Below are 19,763 nucleotides of genomic sequence, written 5' to 3'. Positions count from 1 at the left end.
AGCTTATTCGTGACAGCTGTGTAAAGTGACTTTTCCCATTTGTGCACAGGGAGATATGGTTCAGACACACACACACACACACACACCCCTCACCCCTCTACCATGTTAACACATGCTCCAAGATTACAAAGAAGCATTGCAAGACTATTAATCACACTGACTGACCATTTTTATGATGATAGCACAAATAAATGTCATTTCATGAGTTGTAATATTAATGTTAAAAGGAGACCCATGCAATCAATGTACAAACTCGAAATCTGCAGGAATACTATTTTCCTCATTTGTAATGAGTTGTCTCTGTAATTACTGTTTGGTCCAATTGTCTCTTTCTTTTCTTATTCTGTCAAAAGGGCAATGCTGCCTATGACGATTTTCTGAAAGAAGTGTTTTGTCTTGCATATGGAAATGGTGTAAGTCCTGATTTAGTAACCTGAAGTTAGCCCTCTTTTATGAGGCATGAAACTCTTCCTTATGAAATAAACAACTCTAATGAAGTGTTTGTGTGAAAACTGGCACCAACAGTGACAAAGAAAACATCCGGTGCAGTCTGTAAATACCCATTTTGGTGGGGCTGTATAAAACTCTTGGGGGGAAGGAGAGTTTTGGAGTCAAGGCAGTCAGAGTTTGGCAGCCAGTCTCTGCCCTTGGCTTCTCAAAGGATGACTTCCGACTGCCCCCCCACGGACTGCCCTTCTGAGCCCTGTGCCAGGGCATCTGCTTCAACCTGTTCCGTGGAAATGAAGTGTCTCCCCAGTGCCTGTGCTGCATCCCGATGTCACACGCCGAGCTTCCTACCCAGGTCTCGCCTGCTGACCGGTTGCCTCATGCCTTGCTACTTGGCTGGGAGTTGCAACAGTCCCTGCTTGGTGGGGAGCTGTGCCTGGTGTGAGGATGGGGTGTTCACCAGCAACGAGAAGGAGACGATGCAGTTCCTGAACGACAGACTCGCCAACTATCTGGAGAAGGTGCGCACCCTGGAGGAGACCAACGCGGAGCTGGAATGCCAGATCCGAGAGCAATGCGAACAGGACACCCCTCTGGCGTGCCCTGATTACCAGCACTACTTCGACGCCATCGAAGAGCTCCAGCAAAAGGTTCGTGGGCTCCTTGCCCTGCTACTCCGCCTTCCCAATCTAAGATCTGCTTTACCTGTATGCTAGAAGAAGCTGTTTGATGGAGGGAAGCCAAGGAAAGGGGAATCCCAAGAGCTAATGGGATATACAGGTGAGGGCCCTGGATTGAAAGTCAAGAAACCTCAGCCCCGGCTGCAGTGCTGCCCCTAATTATGGAGTGACTACGGTAAAGTCACTTACCTGTAGACCTCAGCTCTACCATCTATATAGCACAGGGAAAAACTATTATATCTATAACACTGAATCTTTTAATTATTTTCACACAGGTCTTGAAATGCCTTTTTAAAAATCATATAATTTCACCTAGAAATCCTTTTCTTCTCTCATGAATTAAATTCTATTATTATGGACGGGGATGTAGTCAAAATAGAAACAACTGATGCAGGAAGCTTTAATGGCGTTCAACTGCCATTGCAAGGAATATTCCAGAATGTCCTGGGTCATTAAAAAAGCAAACCTATTTATTTCTAAATTGACACTGCTTCTTTTTCTTAATGAAGTGAGATGGCTAATATGAAAAAGCAAGCTGAAATACAATTTTATAAAGATTTTATAAAGTATTTCTTATAAAGACTTTCAAAAGGTAACTAGTGGCATAACTGTTAAGTGAATAGATATTTCTTTAGATTTAGCTCAAAGAATTATTACACACTGACTTACTTCCCAGATCTTGTGCACAAAGGCAGAGAATTCTAGACTTGCTGTACAGCTTGACAACTGCAAACTAGCCACCGATGACTTCAGGTCAAAGTAAGTTTAATTTGAATTTGAAAATAATATATGGTTCTTCCTCTCTCTCTCTCTCTCTCTCGCCAAATATTCTCTATATAATACATTTACATTAAGAATGATTTAAAAGCTCAAATGTATTACTATGCAGGATGTAAAATAAATGACAGAAAGTGGCTTTCTGAAATCCATGTGTCAATCATCATGTACCCCCTCACTTTACACAATGTCCAGCAAAGTAAGCATTGGATATGTCTCTTTTGCCGAGAAAGGTACGAGAATGAATTGTCCCTTCGCCAGCTGTTAGAGGCTGACATAAGTGGCCTACGTGGAATCCTGGACGAGCTGACCCTCTGCAAATCCAATCTGGAGGCCCACGTGGAATCTCTGAAGGAAGACCTCCTCTGCCTTAAGAAAAACCATGAAGAGGTAAAGAAAGTGGTAACACCCCTGAAGGACTCCAAGTGTAAGGAAGTTAAACTGATAGTTTTTTTATGGATGTACGTACACTGAACGTGGGCAGATGTCGCTGAGGCTGGACTACAATTACTGGAGGCACTATTCTACTCGGCTTAGTCATGCTGGTGTGTGTAGAGTGCCAGGTGAGGGAACCAAACTCTTCACTGTTTTTGTGGAGGAGGCGAGTGGTTCCCCAATGGTTTTCCTTGGAGGCTTTTTGCCACTCCTAATTCCAATACACAGGGTATGAAAATCGGGCTGTAGACTCAGACTGTGAGGTCCATTTCAAGAGGGTGATCAAGACTCATGCACTATTTGAGCCAGTGTTTTTAAATATTCTGCATTGATAAATTTTTTAAAAAATCATAAAATATGAAGTGATTGATTATCTTACTTTTTATTTGTACAAATTTATGGGGCACAAGTGCAATTTTCTTCATGCATGATTGCATTGTAGTCAAGTCAGGTATTTTATGGCATTCATCACCCAAACAACATTGTTCCCATGAAGTAATATCTCATCATCCACCACCTCACCCTTCCAAGTCTCCATTGTCTATTATTCCATACCCTATGTCCACTTAGAAGAATATGCAAAATTTGTCTTTCTATGCCTGATGTATTTCGCTTAGGATGACAACCTTCAATTCCATCCATGTTGCTGCAAAAGGCATGATTTTGTTCTTTTGTATAGATGAATAGTATTCCGTTGTGTATATAGACCACATTTTCTTCATCTGATCATCCATTGATGAACACTTAGGTTGATTCCATGTTTTTGTATTGTGAATTGTCCTGCAATAAACATACTAATGCAGGCATCTTTTTGATAAAATGATTTCTTTTACTTTGGGTAGATACCCAGTAGATTGCTGGATAGAATGGTAGATCTATGTTTAGTTCTTCTGTTTTCCATGTATCTCATATTGAAGAAGCTGGAAAATGAAAAGTTGAATGCTGTAACAAAGCATATTTACTCTTTGAATATTTGCTGGTGATAATAATAGCTAATATTTATTGAGAGCTCACTATATGCCAGAACTTTTACAGGTTCCTTATGTGTAGATTAACTCTTCTACATCTCACAATAGTTTTCTGGGAAAGGTACGATTATTATACCCATTTTGCAGAGGAATAAATTGAAGCCCTTATGTGTGCTGAAGGGAGATTCCGCACAGGCAATCTGAGTCAAAATCCCACACTTTTACTCACCACTCCAAAAAAACAGAAATGGAATGCTATTAGACATCAAATCTATTTTCCCCCACCACTCTGACATTCTTTACCCCATGCCCACTTTCAGAAAGTTGGTTTGCTTCGTGGGCAGCTCGGTGACCGTCTCAGTGTAGAGCTAGACACTGCCCCCACCCTCGACCTCAACAGAGTCCTGGATGAAATGCGCTGTCAGTATGAAACAGTGCTCGCCAACAACCGCAGAGATGTGGAAGAATGGTTCACCATTCAGGTCAGCACCCATGCGATCAAAGGCAGACTCCACAACTCTCTCTCTCTCTCTCTCTCTCTCTCTCTCTCTCTCTCTCTCTCTCTCTCTCTCACTGAATCCGCTGTCTTTTTATTATTTTTAATTTTTAAAGATGCGGGATACAATTCAGGGTTAGGTATACAAATGGTCATTGTACAGGTAAAATTTGGGCCTCACTTTGGTCCCCACTTCACCTGGTTTGAGCTCAGGTATCCTTATTAATAAAGTGTGCCCCTTGCCAACTCTGGCAGTTTCCCACGACTGTCAATCTCTTTCATATAGTATTATGATAAATTGTTCAGGGTTCACTTATGAGTGAGAACTTGTGGTACTCAGTTCTTTGTTTTTGTGATAGATCACTGGATTCTCTAATGGCACCTGTGTTTCAGACAGAGGAGCTGAATCAGCAGCAGCTGTCCAGCACAGAGCAGCTGCAGGGCTGCCAGACAGAGATCCTGGAGCTGAAACGCACAGTCAACGCTCTGGAAATTGAGCTTCAAGCACAGCAAAGTTTGGTGCGTATGGCAGAGGCAGTGTCAGTTGTGTCCCAGATAGGTCAGGCCCTGAGATGCCATGTCCTCTTCCATAAGCCAAGGGTTACACGCCCTTACCTTTTGCAACCACTGCCACTTACCAGCTAGAAACAGAAGTGACAGGTCCACAGCTTGTATTGTTCCCTGAGGATACTAAACTTCTCTCCTGTGCTTGAGCCTGATACTGCAGCATCCTCCAGAGATGGGGGGGAGCAGACATGGGCAGAGCAAGAGAGGCACCTTTGAGCCCAAGGTGTTCGATCATTCCAACGGCTTGCATTCTCCTTTCATTCAGGCCAGTTTTCCAGACTCACTGTCATATCTAAAACAAAGAGTCATTTCCAAACTTTTCATCCCACAACTATTCCAAGTTTCCCAGGATCCATACTTCAATCTGTCCCTCCATTTCGTCCCACTCCATCCAAGCAACCAGAATACCATCCATGCAAGATTATATTAGCCAGTTCCAGTCAAACATTGCTGTGTACGTTATATTAGGTCCCATGGAGCATGCCCAGAAGGATAATAGCCAAGCATTCTTTTGTGAGAGGACCACATTAATATAGGCCTCACAATAAATTTATGGGGTAGATATCTTTCCCCCATTACACAGATAAGGAAAACTGAGACTCCAGATTAAGTAACATCTGAGAGGCAAACATGGAAGCAGAATCCAGGAGGTTCAATTCCAGAGTCTTTTTTCTTTTTTAAATTTATTTTTTATTGGCATATAACATTCATATGTATTTATGGAACACATGTGATATTTTGTCATATGCACAGAATGTTTAATGATCAAGTCAGGGTATTTAGGTATCCATCACTTCAAGTGTTTACCATGTGTTGGAAACATTTCAAGTCCTCTCTTCCAGCTATTTTGAAATATATAGTACATTGTTGTTGACTATAGTCACCCTACTCTGATATCAAACATTAGAACCTATCCCTTCTATCGAACGGTGTGTCTGTACCTATTAACCAACCTCTCTTCATCCTCCACCCTATACCCTTCCCAGCCTCTGCTGTCCAGAGCCTCTTCTCTTAACCACACTATAGCACCCCTCCTTGCCAGAAGCCTAACTCAATGTTTCCTCTCCAGTGCTGTTCATCATCCTTGAGTTACACAGATGTATCAGGGGTTGCTGCAGCCATCGTGATGGTCATAATAGCTGACACTTACACAGCCCTTAAAATGTTCCAGGCACTGTTCTAAGTGTTTTACACATATCAACTCACTTAATCTTTACAACTCTCCTATGAGACAGGAATTTGCACTTCCCACTTTATATAAAATAAAACTGAGGCTCAGAGAAATTGAGGAATTTGCTCAAGGTCACATCGCTAGAAAAGGATAGAGTAAGGATTTGAAAACAGGCAATCTGGTTCTAGAGATTGTGCTTTATGGACCTTTAGACAATGTTTCCTCCTGCAGACAGAATCTCTCGAATGCACCATGGCAGAAACTGAGACCCAGTACAGCTCCCAGCTGGCCCAGATCCAGTGCCTGATCGATAACGTGGAGAACCAGCTGGCTGAGATCCGCTGTGACTTGGAGCGGCAGAACCAGGAGTACCAGGTGCTGCTGGACGTGAAGGCCCAGCTGGAGAGCGAGATCACTACGTACCAGGGCCTTCTGGATAGCGAGGACTGCAGGCAAGTTCCACAGTTACCTCTGAAATCCCCAGAGTCACAACAAGGCCTGTGTAGCACCATCCTGTTTCCCCAAGGTCTGGCCAAGGTCAAACCTCCCTCGTGTGTGAAGGGATCTTCTTACAATAGTGATGCAAAGTGGCTGAGGCTAAGCACATGACAATAGTAACATTCTAAAACAGTCTAAGGTTTTAAAGCAGAATAATCCTCACACATAATATTTCATGCGGGGCGTCTCTCTCTGCTCCTGTTTTCCACTAATGAGAAATCAGGGGCAGGCCTAAGATAGCATTTGAAAAATAAAGAAAAAAATATAGAATATTATTCAACTTCCACTGCTACAGTGAACGTGATGAAATAGGCTTCGATCAAATGCTATTCTGCAAAGTCCTAATTCTTAGAACACAATTTACTGTAGGACACATTTTGACATCATTTTCCTGAGTTAACATTTTATCAAGATTCCCTCGTTAAGCTTAGTGTAAAATTGTTTTTCCCCAGGCTTCCCAGTAATCCATGCTCTACCACATGCACGTCAAGCAACACGTGTGAGCCCTGCTCAGCCTATGTAATTTGCGCAGTTGAAAAATGCTGTTCATGAATGTTAAACACCAGCCAGCGGATGGAGGAATTGAAACCAGTGATGTCTTAGAAAGGACATGGAACTTCAGCCAGGGGCATCCAAACTGGAAACATGAGTCCAGAAAGGTTTCATATCCTGGAATAGTCCTCCAGATATCCTGCGTCTATTTCTGTGTTACACTTCCTCTTCCCCCGACTCATTTGTGGTATTCTGGGAACCCATAAAGCTTTCTTGCTCATCTCCAAATAAAATGTATGTCTCATTCCTTTAGGATGGCAAATATAGTTTGGGGCCAATTGCCGATGATTATACTATTTATTTTATGGCAGGGGAATTGTCTGAACCCATGACTATAGTTTGAATTTACAAAAACTCAGGCTGGTGCCTCAACTACAAATAGATGAACCAATTCGTGCAAAACATCACATATCATAGAAGACAGTGATATGTATCTTTCTGAAAGAAAATTTAGGAAGAAGAAGATATGGTAAATTGGTAGGGCATGATGGCTCTTGCCTGTAATCCCAGAGCTTTGGGAAGCTGAGATGGGAGGATTGCTTGAATCCAGGAGTTCGAGACCAACCTGGGAAACACAGCAAAGACCCTATCTCTACAAAACATAAACATAAATAAATAATAAATTATATTCATTGTGCTTCATTTCTTTTTTATTTTAAAGATGTGGGAGTACAAGTCTGGATTAGGTACATAAGTGGTCTACGTATAGGTGAAGTTTGGGCCTCCCACTGGACCTCACTTCACCTGGATTGAGATCAGGCACCTTTACTGATGTTGTGCTCCATCGCCTCCCCACCCTCCCTCCCCCGGCAGTGTCCTGCTACTGCCAACCCTTTTCTTGTAGTACTAGGTTCTCCTTTTTAAAATGTGACACAGTAAAGAGGGGAAGCTCACTTATAATTTTATCTCCCAAACATCCATTGTCAACGTTTTAAGAAATTGTATTCTAGTTTTCTTTCTTATAATAGGCTGCTCCGCACAGTTTTAATAATACTTATATATGCACATAGTTGTGCAATTCTTTAAAAGTTTTTGTCATCTAAACATTCTCAATTCTAATAAAAATGCAAGATTGTCTTATGGCCATCATGTCACTGGTAGCATAATATAACATGAAGTACACTATTTTGTTATTGGGCATTTAAGTAATAAGAATAATTATTCCTATACACATAAAAGACGAAGTAGAAGGCCAGGTGCAGTGGCTCAACCCTGTAACCCCTAACTCTTTAATGTGTGTGCCCATTTAATGATGGGAGATTTACAGGCATACATGCCCACACCACGTTGAGTGTTCAGCCGTTTCTGACCATAACCAAATGACCCCAGCGCCCCACCCTTCCTATTCACCTGATCTCACCCCCAACAATTTTTTGTTTGTTTGTTTCCCAAGATGAAGTAAGTCCTTAAAGGGATACATTTTGTCAATGTAGAAGAGATGAAACAAAGAGCATCCAAAACACCTTAAAAGGCATTAAAATTTCCCATTTTAAAACCTGTTTTGAGCAGTGGAAAAGGCATCTTAATAGGTGTATTGCATCAAATGAAGAGTATTTAAAGGTGACTGAAGTTTAACTATGTAAGGACAAATACACAATTTTTATAAATAAATTCACAGTTTTGGGGTACCCCCTTGTAACTATGTAGCTAATCTGCATATGTGCCCCTTGACTCTAACAATGACAACAACAATAAAACGATAGACCCCCTCAGCAAGATATTTCACAATGTCTTAGGAAAGTAAACATGCAACTGACCTGCAACTTGAAAATTGCATTCATGGGCACTAATGTTTACAGCAGCTTTAGTCATGATAGCCCCACATTGGAAGCAATCCAGGTGATTTTCAATGGTTGAATAGTTAAACGAAGGTCACTGTAGCAGGAGTTTTGAACTCCACTGTCAACTTAAACCAGTCAGGTTCTTCTCAACTGAGAAGATTGCAGAATGCGGACAAGCAACAAAGTTATCCAGAGAAGAGAGGGGGCTCAAAATGTGTAACCCGGTGCTAGGAGGGTTTTTGTGTGTGTGTGTGTGGTTTTTATCTTATCTTTCCTGGGCGTTTCTCTCACTTGCATCTCATCCACCCCTAACTTCTTAAGAGCAAATTCTTATCACCCTCTCTGTCTGCCTAACTTTGGGAGGTCAAGGCAAAAGGATTGCCTGAGCTCAGGGGTTCAAGACCAGCCTGGGCAACTTGGCGAGACCTTGTCTCTACAACATATCAAAAAATTAGCTGGGCATGGTAGCGTGTGCCTGTAGCTCTAGCTACATGGAAGGCTGAGCAGAAGGATCGCCTGAGCCCAGCAGGTTGAGGCTGCAGTGGTTGTGAGTGTGCCACTGCACTCCAGGCTGGGCAACAGAGTGAGACTCCAAATCAAAAAAAAAAAAAAAAAAACTTACAGCCGGGCATGATGGCTCACCCTGTAATCCCAGTACTTTGGGAGATAGAGGCAAGAGGATTGTCTGAGTCCAGGGGTTTGAGACCAGCCTCGGGAACTTGGTGAGACCTCATCTCTACAACAAATAAAAAAACTAGCCGGGCGTCTGTGGTTCCAGCTACTTGGAAGGCTGAGGCTTAAGGATTGCCTAAGCCCAGCAGGTTGAGGCTGCAGTAGCTGTGAGTGTGCCACTGCACTCCAGCCTGAGTGACAGAGTGAGATTCAGATACACACACACATACACAAAAGACAAAGTAGAGAATTTCTACCTTCAGAAAGATGAAGGACATGTGCATTTTCCTATTCTTCTTCTTAAGAAAAAAGTTGGAAATTATATATAAAACAAACATGAGAAGACTCTGAAATGTAGCAGAAGAAGTCAAACCAGCTAGAGATCTTGAGGCCTAGGAATGGCACTGTGGTGGACTCCCTGGGTGTTATTTTTATTGCAAATATACAGAGTGGAAGTTGGAGAAACCAACAACCCAGAAACACCAACAGGGGCAGACAACAAAGAAATTTCTCTCAACAGAACCAGAAGAGGGTCTGCCTAGCAAGACAGAATACCTTTAGACAACAACCACTCAACTCAGCCAAACACCACAGGAAAAAAATGGACTTTCCCACCCCTATCCCTATCAGGAAAGGCCAAGTGGCAAGTCTAGACTTCATGCTTCCCAGACTATAGCAAGGCACCCAAACTCCCCCACCCTGAGGTGGAGTCAGAGAAGGGCAAGTGGGATATCCAGGACTTCTATTCGTACCATGACACACTGAGGCATCCCACCACAGTGCCTGTGGAGACCACACGGGCAAGCTGACTTAACACCACCAAGCAGCATGAGACATCCCCCTCTCCTCTGGGCTGATGTTGAAACGGGCCTGCTGGAAAGTCACCCAGCAGTAACAAGGCCACCTCTATGCAGTGACAGTGGAGGCCACATGGGAGCAGTAAGGAGACGTTCCTGCCCCTCCCAGCCAGGGTGGTATCAGAAGAGACTGAAATCCCGCCCCTCCCGCAGTAATGAGGAGCTCTCCTCAGGGTGGCAGTGGAGGCCATGAGAACCCAGACTTGCAATCCCACCTGGCAGTAACAAGGCAGCAACCCCTTTCTCCTACAAAAACAGTGACAGAAGAGACCTACCAAAGCAAGAAATTGAAATAATATCCTAGAGGGTTTTTTTTTATCATAATACCCCAATATCCAGGCTTCAATCCAAAATTACTCTTCATACCAAAACCCAGAAAAATCTCAATTTAAATGAGAAAAGACAATCAGCAGATTCCAACACCAAGAAGACAAAGATGTTAGAATTATCTGACAAGGATTTTAAACCAGCTATCATAACAATGCTTCAACAAGCAATGCTTCAATAAACTCTTATAACAAATGAAAAAAACAGAAAACTTCAGTAAAGAAGTAGAAAATATAAAGAGTTGAATGGAAATTTGGGGACTGAAAAATACTGTAAAACCAAGAGATAGCCTCCATGAATGGGCTCAATCAACAGCAGAATGGACAAGCTGGGGGGGGGGGGGAGTGAGGATCAGGATCAGTGAATTTGATGACAGAATAATAGATATCACCCAACATGAAAAGCAGAGAAGAAAGAGCATTAAAAAATAGAACCTCAGGAAATGTTAAGGCTACATCAAAAGATCTAGAATTCATATCATCAGCGTTCTATAAGGGAAGGAGAAAGAAAGTAGGGCAGAAAACATATTTGAAAAAATAAAGGCTGAAGTTTTTCCAAATTTGGCAAAAGATAAAAACATACAGATTCAAGAAGCTAGCAAATTCCAAAACACGATGAATTTCAAAGAAACTCACACCAGGAAAGATCAGTTATGAAAGCAGTGGAAGACAAATTACACTTTGCTAACAGGAGAAAAACTATTTACATTATTGCTGATTTGCCACCATAAACCTTGGAAGCCAAAGGAAGTGGCACAACATTTTTCAAGTGCTAAAAGAAAAAAAAAACTGTCAACCTAGATTTCTATATCCAGTGAAAATATCCTTCAGGAAAAGAAAGAGCAACCAAGACATTCTCAGGCAAAGGAAAGATAGAATAAATTTTGTCAGAAGCAGACACCATTTCCAGGCCATTGTGACCATTGCCTTGCTAAACTATGGTGTGGCCATGTGCTCTTTGAGCTATGGCCAGGCCATGTTTTCTTAAGCTTTGGCCCCCTGCCCTAACTTGGGAAGTTGAATCTCTCCTCTCTCTCTCTCTCTCTCTCCCTTTCTCTCTCTCTCTCTCTTTCTCTTTCTAATTTAGTTTTTAAATAAACTATACTTTCTAATCTAAAAAAATGGCTAAAGGAAGTTCTCTAAACACAAATGAAATTAGAAAATAAGAACCCTTGGAATATCAGGTAGAAAAAAAGATATAACAAAAAATTAAAATATGAAGAATATAGATTTTTCTCTTTCTGTGTTTTCTAAATTATGTTTCATGGTTTAAGCAATAAGTATATCACTGTCTAATGTGGTGTTCACTGTATGTGTAGAAATATTTAAGACAAGTATATTAAAATGGAGAAAAGAAAAGGAATATAAACAGAGGTAATGTTTCTACATTTCACTTAAACTGATAAAACGTTGGCACTAGTAGACTACAAGCTATGTATACATCATGTAATACATAGAGCAACCATTTTAAAAGTTATGCAAGAAGATATACTAAAAAACACGATGGATAAGTCAAAGTAGAATTCTAAAACATATTCAAGTAACACACAGGAAATCAGGAAAAAGAAAATAGAGACCAGGACAGTGGCTCACTCTTGTGAGCCAGTACTTTGGGAGGCTGAGGCAGGAGAATTGCGTGAGCCCAGGAGTTCAAGATCCACCTAGGCAATATTGCAAGACATTGTCTCTACAAAAAAAGAAAAAGAAAAAGAAAGAATTAGCAGGGCATGGAGGCATCTGCCTGTAGTCCCAGGTACTTGGGAGGCTGAGGTGGAAAGATCGCCTGAGCCCAGGAGGTTGACGCTGCAGTGAGCTGTGATAGTGTCACTGCACTCCAGCCTTGGCACAGAGTGAGAACTTGACCCTACCCCACACCCCCTAGAAAAATAAAAAACTAGAGAAACAAACAATAAAGAAGTAACAAATAGAAAACAAAAAATAAAATGCAGACTATACATCAATAATTACAGTAAATGGAAATGGTCTACACAGACCAGTGAAAAAACAGATTGGTAGAGTAGATTTGAAAGCATGATCCAACTGTTTGATGCTTTCTGCAAGAAGCTCACTTCAAAAAAGATGATATGAAGGGACCCTCCCTTCCCGCCAAAAAATTGAATTATTTTTTGGAGGGCAGGTCCCTTGTACTACAGGCTTCTCACACTAGTTGAGTGTTCTAGGAACCCGTCAGCATCAGTGTACCAGCTAGTGTTGTTATGAGAAGCTGCGGTAGGCTTCAGTGAATTTTTTTCCCCATTTCATGATGGGAGATTTACAAGTGTACCTGCTTACAGCATGCTGAGTGTTCAGCAGTTTTCGACCAAAGACATCATGACCCCCATCTACCCCCCCATTCACCCTATCTCACCCCGAATGACTTTTCTTTGTTTCCCCAGATGAAAAAAGTTCTCAAAGAGAAACATTTTGTCAATGCGAAAGTAGTGAATCAAAAAACTGCAGAAGCACTAAAAGGCATCAAAATGGATGAGTTCAAAATCCATTCTGAGCAGTGGAAAAAGCATCTCAATGGGTGTATTACATCCAATGGACAGTACTTTGAAAGCAACTGAAGTTTAAACACGTAAGAATAAATACACAATTTTTTATGAGTAAATTCCAGGTTTTTGGGTGCCCCGCTCATATAGGTGAGTTGAAAGTAAAAGAATGAAAAAGACACACAATTGTTCCTAGCAGCTTTGTTTGGATTAGTCAAAAACTAAAACAACCGAAATGTCTTCAAGATCCCAAGGCCATCATGCTGAGTGGAAAAGGACAATCCCAGGGGACCGAGAGGATACACTTAATCAATAAGGGTCCCTGATCTCAAACCAGGTGAAGTAGGGACCAAAGTGAGACCCAAACTTTTCCTGTACAATGACCATTTGTATACCTAACCCTGAATTGTACCCTACATCTTTAAAATACAATTTAAAAAAAAAAAAAAAAAACAGAAAAAGAACAATCTCAAAGGGTTATCACATACCACATAATCCTACCTGTATGACATTGCTGAAATGGCAATATAATAAAGATGGAACAAATTAGGTGTAGCACGAAGGAGGTCTTTGTGATGATTAAATAGTTCCATATCTTGATTGCACTGATGGCACATGAATCTACATGTGTGGGAAAAAATTATACAGAATTAAGCATGCATATTGCTTCTATGTCAATTTCCTGATCTTACAATTGCACTATAGTGTAACTATTGGAAGAAAATAAAGTACACAGAACTTTGCTGTACTATCTATGCAAATTCTGTGAATCTATAATTATTTCAAAATATCAAAGTTAGATAAAAACACACAGTAGAAGGCTAGAGAAAAGTTCTCCTCTTCACATTTCTATCTTTTGAGTACTCAGAAATAAAGCTAATAATAATAATAATAATAATAATAATTAGTACAGGGTAGTTTTTAAACAGTCAAGTTTCAGACCTATACTTTTATGCTAAATGTTTTTACATAGTTCTCTCATGATTTCACAATGAAAAATAGTGAAAATACTCAAGGAAAAATATTTTTCAGATAAATAAACCCATGGAATATTATTCAAACTTCATTACTTCTCTCATAATAAGATTGGGGAAAAAATGTAAGAGTACAGTGCTATAAAATTACAAATTCCAACCGCCTGGAAGCTTCCACCATATAAATCTTATAGACTGTCTGTCATTGACCTATTCTCTATCTTTGCTATGATTTCCTGTCTGACTTGATTATGATTGTGGTGATGTTATGTTTTTGTTTAAATTTTCTCTGTAATGATTCCCAATGAACTATATCCCAAGTTTCCTATCAGAAAGATGTAAGTAACTACCTTCCGTTATATGCGACATTTTTGTGTGGATCAATTAATTTATTTGTATCTGAGGAGTTAAAAATGTTTTTTCAGCCTGGGTTTATGCAAAATCAAAATGTAACTAAAATGCAGAAATATCTTTAGCACAAGATGATGGCCACTTTGGGGGCCCTCGTGTTTCATTTAGTCCTTCACAGATAGTTTTACCGTTTTTATATAGTATTGTTCTAGACATTATGTTAAAGATGTAGGTTAATTCTGGATCTGACCTTTTTTAGGAAGCTAGCCGCCCTGCTCTAAATGGTGTTAGGATGGGAGGGCTCACGTTTTTTGACCACTTGGAGAGACCAAATGACTTTTCCTTTCTGCCTTTCAACAAAGATTTTTAAAAAATTAAAAGTCTAGGGTCATTAGATATATATCTACTTTAGCAGTCATGAATTGGGTAGCAATTCATATATTTTTAAGTCTGATTACTGGGCATTTATAGACCAAAATTATTTTTATATAAATCTGGATCCTTGTATATTCTATCATCAACAAAACAACCCACAACAAATTAGTTAATAATCACAATAAACTGAGAGTAAATTATACATAAAGAGCAAGAATTTCAGCCATTGAAAATGTTGACATCTCAACACAGTACTTAGAGGCCCCCTCCAAATTATAGGAATCACAACTTTTTCCACGTGGACACACATACTAGGCATTATCCTGGATTGGCAAGCATTGAAACAGGAGTTGTGATCTTTGATAGAAAAATAAGACCTCCTACAGTAAAATCTAGGAGAGTTCTAATTTTTTTATTAAGAATATAATATCTTCATGTCTTTAATAATTCAGTTAATAAGATACCAATCTTCTTTGCACTTAGTGTTGCACAAGAATTATAATCTAAAATAGGACACGTGACACATCTGTAAAAAAGATAGTCAAAAAAAGGCTGGGGACTTGCATTCTGGGTTCTGTGTACAGCTCACCAAGAGGATCCTTGATTGATTCTGAAAGTGACACATTAATTTGTGAGATGTACATAAAAACATAAAGAAGAAAATAACAATCATCAATAACTACAAACTGTAAAGAATTCCACTGTTAACCTTTTGATAAATCTCCTTTCAGTTTTTTTTTTTTAAACACATTTAGGAACTATTAGAGTCAAACTTATCCATTTTAAGTGGTTTCTTAATTTCAGGTCACTGTGACAACGGTCTTTTTCATTTTTTTATATTTATATGTTTTATTTTAAAGATGTGGGGTACAATTCAGGAATAGGTATACAAGTGGACATCATACAGGTAAAGTTTGGGCCCTTTGGTCCCCACTTTGCCTGACTTGAGATCAGGTACCCTTATTGATGTTATGTGCCGCCCCCTTGACCCTGGCAGTATCCCGCTACCATCAATCCCTTTCTTATAGTATTGTAGTAAATGTCCAGGGTCCACTTATGAGTGAGAACATATGGTACTCAGTTCTTTGTTTCTGTGATAGATCACTGAGTATTATAGGCTCTAAATCCATCCAAGTTGCTGTGAAGTTCATATGTTTGTCCTTCTTTATGGCTGCATAATAGTCCATTGTGTATATGTACCACCTTTTTAAAACTCCAGTCCAGTTTGGATGGGCAGCATGATTGGTTCCATGTTTTTGCTATTGTGAATAGTGCTGCAATAAATACGCGTGTGCAGGTGTCTTTTTTACAGAATAATTTGAGTTCCTCTGGGTATATTCCCAGCATAGGGATTGCTAGGCCATATAGAAGGTCAGTTATTAGTTCTTTTAGAAATTGCCACACTATAGAGGTTGAACTAGTTTGCATTCCCACCAGCAGTGTAGAAGCATTCCCTTTTCTCTGCATCCTCACCAGCATCTGTTGTTGTTTGTTTTATTAATGATGGACAGTCTTACTGGGGTTAGGTGGTATCTCAGTGTGGCTTAATTTGCATTTTTCTGATGATTAGTGAGGTTGAGCACTTTTTCATGTGTCTGTTGGCTGCCCATATATCTTCTTTTGAGAAGTATCTATTCATGTCTTTTGCCTATTTTTTATTTGTTTAACTTTTTAATTATTTTATTTTATTTTTTAAATTGTGGGGTACAATTCAGGGTTAGGTATACAAATATTCATTGTGCAGATACCCTTGTTGATGAGGTGTGCCCCCTCTCCCCAGGCAGATCTCCACTACTGTCAATCCCACCTCCCTGCCCCCCTCTTCCCTCCCCCCCACTGTCAATCCTTTTGTTATAGGATTATGGTAGTTGTTTTTGACCACTTTTTATTTTTATTTATTTTATTTATTTATTTTTGAGTTGGAATCTCACTCTGTTGCCCAGACTGGAGTGCAGTGGCCACTCTCGGCCACCGCAGCCTCGACCTGCTGGGCTCCGGCGATCCTTCCGCCTCAGCCTTCCAAGTAGCTGGAACTACAGGCACGCGCTACCACGCCCGGCTAATTTTTTGATTTATTGTAGAGATGAGGTCTCTGCCAAGTTGCCCAGGCGGGTCTCGAACCCACGGGCTCAGGCAATCCACTCACCTCAGCCTCCCAAAGGCGCAGGATTACAGGCTGAGCCACCGAGCCCGGCTTTGACCACTTTTTAATGGAGCTGCTTTTTTTCCTTTCGGCACATTTGAGTTCCTTGTAGATCCTGGATGTTAGGCCTTTGTCAGATACACAGTTGGCAAGTATTTTTTCCCATTCTGTGGGCTGTCTCCCCACTCTCTTGATGGTTTATTTTGGACAAAGGCATTTCTCACCCTGAATTTGTAAAAGAATTTTCCTAGGTCTTCAGCACATTTATGATTTCCATTTTTCCTTTAAAAAAATTCATCTTTTATCTATTGATAGATAAACATTTGAATCTTTTATCTATTTTTAAGTATATGAATAAAATAGTAAACATTCAAGTAGCTACATAATTGTATCAAATTCTAAATTTTTATACTAACTGTACCTTATTGAGATATAATTTTCACACAATAAAATGCATCAGGTGAAAATATGCAGTTCATGAAGTTTGGAAGACATAAACTCATGAAATCAATACCCAGATCAGCATATAGAATAGAATTTTAAGATATAGGATATCAACCTTGAAAATTTCTTCATGCTACTCTCCAGCCAACCCACCTCTCCTACAGAGGCAACCACTATTCTGATATCTAACACTGTAGATGAGTTTTACCTGTTGTTGGAGTTAATATGAATGTAATTATACTGCCCGCCTTTTTTTTGGCCTGACTTCTTCAGCTCAATATGTTTTTGAGATTCTCTCTTGTGAGTACCAATAGTTCATTCTTTCTTGCTGTTGAGTACTACTTCATTATATAAATATGCCATAGTTTGTGGACCCATTATCTTGTTTATGAGCAGTTGTGTTATTTTCATTTTGATGCTATTAGGAATATACCTATTCAACTTGGATGGACTTAGAGGTTATAATACTGAGTGATCTATCACAGAAACAAAGAACTGAGAATCACATGTTCTCACTCATAAACGAACCTTGAACAACTATTGTAAAACTATAAAGATGGGATTGGCAGTAGTGAGAAACTGCCAGGGAAGGGTGGGATGGCATTGGCAGTAGTGGGAAACTGCCAGGGGAGGGGGCACACCTCATCAACAAGTGTATCTGCATGATGAACATTTGTATACCTAATCCTGCATTGTACCCCACAGCTTTAAAATTTTAAATTTTTTTTAAAAAGAATATAGCTGCTATACACATTCTTATACAAGTCATTTTGTATAAGTCTTTTTGTTGGCCCTTTGGGGGTCCCTCATCATTTATATACGTGTGTGTGTGTGTGTGTGTGTGTGTGTGTGTGTGTGTGTGTGTAAAATATGCGTGTGCACATATATACAGTCATGTGCTGCATGACATTTCAGTTAATAATGGAACACATATAATAGTGATTGCATAAGATTGTATCTTTTTTTACTGTACCTTTTCAATATTTAAATATTTCAGATACACAAATACCATTGTGTTACAATTGCCTACCGTATTCAGTAAGTAACACATTGTACAGGTTTAAAGAGAAGGAGCAATAGACTATACCATATAGCCTAAGTGTGTTGTAGGCTATACCATCTAGGTTTGTGTAACTATGCTATAATATTCACGCAACAATAAAATCACCTAACGATGCATTTCTTAGAATGCATCTTTTTCGTTAAATGACACATAATTGTGTGCATAAGGGGGAACAAAAGAAAACTGGAATTATTTTTTAGAGGGCAGGCCCCTTGTAGTACAGGTTTCCCCCACTAGGTGTTTTAGGAATGAGACACTGCGTTTGACTTCAGCGAAAAGCAAATTTTTTTTTTAAGAATCTTTCAATATATTTGCCTATCTCATGATGGGTGATTTACAAGCACACCTGCCCACTTATGAGTGAGAACATGTGTTTGTTTATGGATAGATCACTGAGTATTATAGCCTTTAAACCCATTCAAGTTGCTGAAAAGTTCACACCTGACTTGCCATTGATTTTAAATGTGATGCTTATTATACTAAATTCCAATCTCTTTTAGGGTCTATTTCTAGACTTCTTTTTTTACTCTATTGGTCTATCTTACTTTTCATATATTAATACCATGCTATTTTAATCACTGAGGCTTAAGAATATATTTTAGCATCTGGAAGATCTATTTTTCAGAGTTTTCCTGGCTATTTCTACTTGTCTAATTTTTCTCATAAAACTTCAGAATTATTTTACCTGTTGAAAAAAAATCTATGTTTGGAGGATCTCAATAAATTTATTGGACTCTAAGATAAATTAACATAGAGAAAACTGATATTTTTAATAAAGATGAATATTATTTTTCTAAGGACTTCGTTCTACTTTTTCTAGTTTTCTGCGCTTCAGTATATTCTAACATTTTATCCATGTAGATCTTGTACTTTTGTAACTAACTTTATTCCTACATTTTATATATTTGTTTGTGCTGATAAATTATGATTTTTCCCCTTCTATTCTACAGTTTATAGAATAATGGGCCCCTAAAGATGTCTATGTCCTAATCCCAGAACCTGTGGATATGTTAGGCTACAGGACAAAGAGGAAGAAAGTTTGCCAATCAGCTAACGTTAAAATAGGAAGTTTATCCTGGATTATCTGGGTGGACCCAGTGTAATCACAAGGATCCTTGAACGCAGAAAAAGGATACAGAAGCATCTGTGCCAGACTGATATAACATGAGACTCAAGTGTCCTTTGCTGACTTTGAAAATGGAAGAACCTCAAATCAAGAATGTAGACTGCCTCTAGAAGCTGAAAAAGGCAAGAAACAATTCTCCCCATAAAGGATCGGGAACAAATAACTTTCTCAAGAAAATGCTAAGTATTCCTCAGAAAGAACACATATACCCTTAAATGTATCCTATTTAAACAACCAATATAAAGCAATACCAAGACTAATTTCTAGCTGATGTAATACCACGAGCGAACACTGAGCACTGAAAATATTATAAAATGTGAGCTTTGGAAAAATAAAAAATAACCAGTCTCTTTTCCAATAAATATTTTATTAGCAATTAAACTCTGGGACTATAGCACGCATCACCACTCCCAGCTAATTTTTTTTATTTATTGTAGAGACGAGGTCTCACTAAGTTGCCTGGGCTGGTTCCGAACCCCTGGGCTCAAGCAATCCTCTAGCTTCCACCTCCAAAAGTGCTGGAAAAACTAAAATATGAATCCAGCAATTACTTTTAAACCCATGC

At 39.5% G+C, this 19,763-nt stretch overlaps 1 protein-coding gene and 1 long non-coding RNA gene across 2 annotated transcripts in view; one reads left to right on the top strand and one right to left on the bottom strand.

Annotated features, from left to right (window-relative positions):
• The first annotated feature begins 661 nt into the window (after positions 1–661).
• Positions 662–6,672, top strand: KRT40 (keratin 40). Its single transcript, XM_008055828.1, has 7 exons — positions 662–1,097; positions 1,804–1,886; positions 2,138–2,294; positions 3,628–3,789; positions 4,197–4,322; positions 5,773–5,993; positions 6,492–6,672. Exons 1-7 carry the CDS (start codon positions 663–665, stop codon positions 6,589–6,591), a joined length of 1,284 nt encoding a protein of 427 aa, XP_008054019.1. The 5' UTR covers position 662; the 3' UTR covers positions 6,592–6,672.
• LOC110595441 overlaps positions 3,162–19,763 on the bottom strand; it is a 38,929-nt gene continuing 22,327 nt past the window's right edge. The window contains exons 3-5 of the long non-coding RNA XR_002481842.1: positions 13,224–13,343; positions 4,442–4,662; positions 3,162–3,259 (exon numbers count right to left, since the gene is read on the bottom strand). This is a non-coding gene — a long non-coding RNA (uncharacterized LOC110595441). The remainder of the gene's footprint in view (positions 3,260–4,441; positions 4,663–13,223; positions 13,344–19,763) is intronic.

The sequence above is a fragment of the Carlito syrichta genome, unplaced genomic scaffold (genome assembly GCF_000164805.1).
Source record: "Carlito syrichta isolate Samal-C Ts95f unplaced genomic scaffold, Tarsius_syrichta-2.0.1 Scaffold301957, whole genome shotgun sequence".
NCBI lineage: Eukaryota > Metazoa > Chordata > Mammalia > Primates > Tarsiidae > Carlito > Carlito syrichta.
This window is presented reverse-complemented; position numbering and strand designations above follow the sequence as displayed.